The 6,809-nt window shown below is 36.9% G+C and overlaps 1 protein-coding gene across 1 annotated transcript; it reads right to left on the bottom strand.

Annotated features, from left to right (window-relative positions):
- Positions 2,899-6,378, bottom strand: LOC107613429. The gene is made up of 7 exons (XM_016315414.2): positions 5,595-6,378; positions 5,060-5,200; positions 4,848-4,961; positions 4,566-4,739; positions 4,260-4,375; positions 3,343-3,412; positions 2,899-3,197 (listed from the first exon to the last, which is right to left on the bottom strand). The coding sequence occupies exons 1-7, from the start codon at positions 6,090-6,092 to the stop codon at positions 3,192-3,194; spliced, it is 1,119 nt and encodes a 372-aa protein (XP_016170900.1). The 5' UTR covers positions 6,093-6,378; the 3' UTR covers positions 2,899-3,191.

Below are 6,809 nucleotides of genomic sequence, written 5' to 3'. Positions count from 1 at the left end.
GCTGGTGAATTTACTTCCCAAGCTTTTGATGCTTATTGTATGGCTAATGGAATAAGTGTTGAACATCCAGTAGCTTATGTTTACACACAAAATGGGTTAGCAGAATCACTTATTAAGCGCCTCCAATTAATTGCTAGACCCTTGCTTATGAGAACAAATCTCCCAACCTCGGTTTAGGGGCATGCAGTTTTACATGCCGCAGCACTTATTCGTTTGAGGCCAACGAGTTATCATCAATTCTCTCCTATGCAATTAACTTTTGGCCAGCAGCCAAATGTTTCCCATTTAAGAATATTTGGGTGTGCAATATATGTTCCCATTGCACCACCTAATCGCACCAAAATGGGACCCCAAAGAAAATTGGGGATATATGTTGGATATGATTTTCCCTCTATAGTGAGGTATCTTGAGATACAAACTGGTGATGTGTTTAAAGCCCGGTTTGCGGATTGGCATTTTGATGAATCAAAATTTCCAACATTAGGGGGAGAGAATAAACTTCCTGAAAAGGAACTTAATTGGAATGCATCATCATTGATGCATTTAGATCCTCGATCAGGGCAATGTGAACTAGAAGTTCAAAAGATTATACATTTACAAAGAATAGCAAATGAATTGCCTGATGCATTTTTCGATACAAAGAGGATTACCAAGTCGTATATACCAGCGGAAAATGCTCCAATTCGAATTGATGTCCCAGTAGGACAAGTAGCCACTGAAGCAAATTCACGCCAGAAGCGTGGTAGGGCGAAAAATGCCCCAATTCGAATTGATGTCCAGTTGGACAAATTGCCACTGAAGCAAATACACGCCAGAAGCGCGGCAGGCCTGTCAGTTCCAAAGATAAAAATCTTTGAAAGAGAAAAGAGGTAAATATTCCTGTGGAAAAAGACATAGTAAAAATACCTGCAGTTGTCCAAAATTCTGATATAATGCCTGCAGATCGAGCATATAAAAAGTGGGATCTTTATTCATCAAACAACATACACAGAAAAGATCTTGAAGAGATTTTATATGAATAAGTCACATCCATTAAGTACCCCAATGATCGTAAGATCTTTGGATGTGGAAAAGGATCAATTCCGTCCTAAAGAAGAGAATGAAGATATCCTTGGTCCTGAAGTACCATATCTTAGTGTCATTGGAGCACTAATGTATCTTGCTAATAATACGCAACCTGACATATTATTTGCTGTGAATTTACTAGCAAGATATAGTTCCTCTCCAACCAGAAGACATTGGAGTGGAATCAAATAAATCTTTCGATATTTTCATGGGACGGTTGATATGAGATTGTTTTATCTCTATGGATCCAAGTCACAACTAGTTGGCTATGCAGATGCCAGATACTTGTCTGATCCACATAAAGGAAGATCTCAAACAGGATACATGTTTACATATGGTGGAACAGCTATATCATGGAGGTCCATGAAACAGACGATTGCTGCAACATCCTCTAATCATGCCAAAATACTGGCGATTCATGAAGCTAGTCGCGAGTGTTTTTGGCTGAGGAGTCTGATCCAATATATTCTGTCATCATGTGGACTTATTGATCATAAGATAGCTTCAACTATCCTGTTGAAGATAATGCAGCATGTATTGCTCAACTTAAAAGCGGATACATCAAAGACGATAGAACAAAGCATATTTCTCCCAAATTCTTCTTCATTCATGATCTTCAAAATCAAGGGACAATTGATGTGCAACAGATCCGCTCAAGTGACAATCTGGCAGATTTATTTACAAAGTCACTCCCAAAATCCTCCTTTGAAAGATTGGTACATGAGATTGGGATGCGCCGATTTCGAGACATTAAATGATGTCGGCAAGAGGGGGAGATTGTACTCTTTTTTCCTTGATCAAGTTTTTTTTCCCATTGGGTTTTTCTTGACAAGGTTTTTAATGAGGCAGCTCCATCATTAAAGGATATTGTACTCTTTTTCCTTCACTAAGGTTTTTTTCCACTGGGTTTTTCTTTAGTAAGGTTTTAACGAGGCAATAATCCTAAAATTGTCATCCAAGGGGGAGTGTTGTAATAAGCATGGGACGTGGATGCCCATTTCTCCATGTGAAGCTCACATTCTCAAGAGAGAATGTACTTAATAAAGGTTGAAAAAGGGTGATATTTTATGTGTATAAATAGGGGATGCATTGCATCCATCTGAACACAGCAATAACAAATATTCCTACCTTTCTCTTCTTTCATATATTATAAAGTCTATTTCTATTTCTCTCTCTCTTTACAGTAATAAAACAAATGCAATTCTCTCTCTCTTTACTTTTAATACTTCTTTCTATCTTTACATATATATATATATACAAATTATTATTGAACTAATTATATTAATGCTAGAGTCTTCTATTTACATATTTTATTTTATATTTACATCTTTCTTATTTATTTAATTGTTTTACAACAATTCTTACATTTTTTCGCAGACATTTTCTTTTTCAAAGATTAGAAAATACATTTAGTCCCTAAGCTTTTCAAAATCTTCCGTTAATCCTAAGGGAAAAGTCTAACGTAGAACATATGCATCCTCCCATTCCAAAACGACGCAATTTCACCAAGAGCCCTCCATACACACTCTAATCCTTCTATGTAATACCTATAACCCCATATCATTCAAAGATATATTGAAACCCTAAGAAAACAAACAATTAAACCCATGCCACGTGTGCTTCTGTAACGGCCAGGTCAGCACAACAGAAGCTCATCACTTCAACAAGGGTAAATTTATCCAAGTTTTGGAGGAGTTAGGAACGTAAATGTATTTTTCAATTTTTAAAAACGAAAATATCCGCAAGAAAAAAAGTCAATGAACTATTTGTCATTTTCCTTTATTTTATTTTTCAGACACACTATGTTTTAGATGTACGGCTGCTCGATGCTTCTCAGTCAACTTATCACATACAAGACTGTTCACTTCTCTATTCATAAATTTTATCCACAGTTAGTCAGTTACACTGAAAATATAATGCTTACAGAATTATTGTGTTGCCTAACAAAGACGAATTTTCCAAGAGATACAAGATATATATACATACATAATGAGCATTTCCCACATTCTGCGTTATAAATTCATTTCCATATTACAAGGTCCCAGGCCCTGAACTCTACTCAACTCTCAAATCTGATTGAGCAAAGTCATTTTCTCCCAATGTTTTCAGATCACATGCATTCTAAATTAGTCCTGGTAAATATAAGAAAAAGGTTAATAAAAAGAAATTCCAGATAATCGGATGAAGGTAGACTATGTACCAATAAAACCATATCTCTTATATTTTAGCAAATTTAATTAATTATGGGCACATAAGAAGTATCAATTTATCACGTACCTCGATTGATTTCACTTCTGCAGGTACCTCGGACTCTGAGTTCCTTGCTTCTGATTTTTCATTTGAATAACTATTGAACGCAAACATTAATGTTAGAACAATTGCAAAGACTTTTACATGAATAAGAATGCAGGAGAAGCTGAAAATGTTTTAAGGAGTGCTAGGGGGCATTTGTAGCCATCAAATAGCCATCAATGATGATTTTAATGGTATGAGATTGGTGACAGATTTCATCCAATGGTTCACTTTTCTTTGCTGGTTACATACTAGCTAGAATTTAATAAAGTTGCTGGTCCCCTAGACTTTTCCATTTTGGATAGCTATGGTTAATCAGCCTCAGATAAACTACCAACACAGTTTCTCATGAACAAGCAGTGACAGAATAAAGGTGAATTTTCTGGGATTAAACTTTCAGACCTAACTGTTGGACCAGTGAAGCGAACTTTAAAACAAGGCCAGAGGTATGAATATTTGGGAAAATGATGTGGCAGGTACCACTAGTTCACTTCCACCATAATGCTTTTTATTATATCAATTGTAGCATACGGAAACTTCTATATAAAAAATATTCCCCTAAAATAAAATGGGAAAGAAGTCGTCTTTTTAAAGAGCACTCTAGAGCTCTCTTTGAGGATGCACAAGTGGAAGATTTTTATGGAAAAAAAAACAAGTTTCCAATAGCATTAAATTTATGAAAACTTTAAAAATCTTCCACTTTTGCATCCTAAAGGAGTGCCCCCAACTAGTTAGCACTTAGCAAAACCAAAAAAGGAACGACATCATCCATCTTAGTTTCATCAAATTTTGTCCTAACAACATTCATGAATGAAAATTCAAAAATGCATGGCAGGAAAAATTGATGTTCAAATTTTAATAAATAATAATCAGCTATTCAAATTAAATAGATGTCGACATACGTTGAAAGTATGGTCACCCAAATGAGCTCTACACAATCCACCCAAAGAAGTCTTTGCTCAACTGGAATTACACCATAAGTGATGAGATGAGCAAATGGCCACAGCTTCCACCCAGCCTTTGTAAGAAAATAAATTTAAGAATGAATTAGAACAAACATTGAAAAATCAAGTTTCTTATATTTCTAATTCTAAAGTTAATAATCATAGCAGGAACCGGTTAGAATAAAAAATTAGTTCACCAAAATGAACATAAGAAATGTTTTCAATGCAACATATGAAAGAGGAAAGAGGAGAAGTTTCTCTTACAGTCAGCATGGGGAAAAAGGTTGCCTTCAATTCGTTAAAAATGCTGATAGGAGAGTCAAGACGCAATAATGCAACTACGGTATAATAAATGCTGTTCCAAACTGCAGACCACGCTGTTTGATCAAATGCAACTTTGGCAGGAACCACCCACCATTCTTTGTAAGGAAATAGCTCCTGGTTTGGATAAAAATGAGAATAGCCATTTATCAGTGTATCATTACCATGAAAGTTAGCAATTGAACCATCAAATCACAAATTACAAGATACGGCATCATGGTTTACCTCACAAAACTGATAATAGTAATGAGAAAGAGAGCCATGCAGAGTAAACCCAACAAGCCCTGATCTGAACATCCTAGCTCGGTCAAACTCAAAAATAGGTTTTCCTTCAAAGCACTACAATCATTGCCAAATGATTAAACCAACATTACCAAGAGGGTTGCCCCTTTGGCCAAATTAAGGCTCACGTTTACATGAATTATACAGAGACTCACCTGTGCAATCCAGTCCCCAATGGAATAAACAACACCACTGATCACCATCTTTGCAAAAACTGGATTCGTCTTAAGAACTTCCTCATAAGCAGACCAATTATGCTGAGGTGCATACCGTAGTATCTCAAAAAGCGTCCATCCCTAAATGGCATCCAAAAACATGAGTCCAGGTAGAAAAAAAATCATTTCTTTGTTGTTCTTCACATCCAACAAGTCATTTTAATTCCAAAATTTCCACAAGAAGAAACCAAACTCATCCCAAAGTAAAACCTTCGATTTCAATTGAAAGAGAACAACTGCTTCAAGTTATTTCACCTAAACTTGTAGGACTTAGTAAACTTGAATCAACTAGTTAACTCGATCATTTGATGAACTTGGACTACACTTGTTATATTCTCATAAGTTTTCATTACAAAATAAAAAAGACAATCTAATTCTATTATTCTTCCAAATTTTCAACTTAACAAAACGCACATACTATACTAAGCATTAACAAACAAAAAACACTGAACTTTCAGCTTCAGCGTTTACTTACATGCCAGTAATCATGATCAATGGTGAGGAGCTTGGTGATAGCGAAGGTTCCGGCGGCGAGAACAATAGTTGCATTGATGGTTCTATCCATAAGCTTCTCCATGCTCTCTTCAGTCTCATTCCCAATTGAAGAAGAAGTCGAAGCAGAAGAAAACCCTTCCAACGATAACAAACCCTCCCCCGTTCCGAATCCACTCACCTGAGTCGCCAACTCGCCGTCGCTGCCTCCGCCTTCCACCTCCGCCCTGCTCGCCGCAGCTGCTCCGCCCTCCTGCTGGTCCGTAATGTCGCCGCTCTGCACCGATATCACGTCTACTTCCTCCACCGACGAATTCACCGCCGCCAAAATCCTCCTTTCGTTTCCCGAGAAAATTGGATTCCCGGAGAATCTCGACGCCGGGAAGCTCTGCAGCTTGGTGGCGGCCAATGATTTCGATTTCGATTTGGAAACCGGTGAGAGGAAACTGCGGGTTGGGATGGCGCTGTGAACCGAAGCCATGGCTGAGTTGGGAGGCCGAGTCAACCGAGCTCAGCTCCAAGTTTCGCCGGCAACTTTCTTCTCCGAGTTCGGGGTACTGTGAAACGCGTGCGTTTAATAGTGTTTTTGGTGATCCTGTGTGTCGCGTGTTTAGGAGGTTTGGTGCGGATTTGAGAGTGTTGTGTCACTATTGGTTATTGCTATGTTTCGTGGTTTGAGCTGAAGTGTGTGATTGGTTGGGATTGAAGGGGTGTAGGATTATACAATGGGGTGTGATTCATGAGAATTTATGGTCTGGTGATTGGAGAATACGTTGTTATTACTCATCGGTGAATGGCGTCCACATGAAAAATCTCGAATATAGTTGAGGAAACTAAAAAATAGTCACATCTTGAGTGCACGGATCCCATTTTGTGATACGGAATCTGAAAGTCATATTTCGGTGCATCCAAGATATGAACATAAGCGCATTTCGGATACACTGCATTCGAAATATGTTTATATTCTGATTGGATCAATGCATCCGAAATTCTAATAGAAATAAATAAGATATAAAAGTACTGATATGCTCTTAAATTTTATATATAACGGTATTTAAAAGAATTCTTATATTAAAATATTTAATAAATTCTCTTGGAAGAATTTAAAAAGTTACGTTAACACAAATTTAATTAGTTACGTAATTTTTTTTTATTTGTTATGCTATTTTATTTATATCATAAGTATATCGCATCTTGA

The sequence above is a fragment of the Arachis ipaensis genome, chromosome B08 (assembly GCF_000816755.2).
Source record: "Arachis ipaensis cultivar K30076 chromosome B08, Araip1.1, whole genome shotgun sequence".
Taxonomy (NCBI): domain Eukaryota; kingdom Viridiplantae; phylum Streptophyta; class Magnoliopsida; order Fabales; family Fabaceae; genus Arachis; species Arachis ipaensis.
Note: the sequence above shows the minus strand (reverse complement) of the source record. Positions and strands in the feature narration are given on the sequence as shown.

Excerpts from the sequence above, each read along its gene's own strand:
- LOC107613429 (XM_016315414.2), bottom strand. The coding sequence starts at position 6,092 with ATGGCTTCGGTTCACAGCGCCATCCCAACCCGCAGTTTCCTCTCACCG. Across the intron at positions 4,740-4,847 it reads ACTATTATCAGTTTTGTGAG|GAGCTATTTCCTTACAAAGA; the intron begins GTAAACCATGAT and ends TATCCAAACCAG. Across the intron at positions 4,376-4,565 it reads CCTTTTTCCCCATGCTGACT|GCTGGGTGGAAGCTGTGGCC; the intron begins GTAAGAGAAACT and ends TTTCTTACAAAG.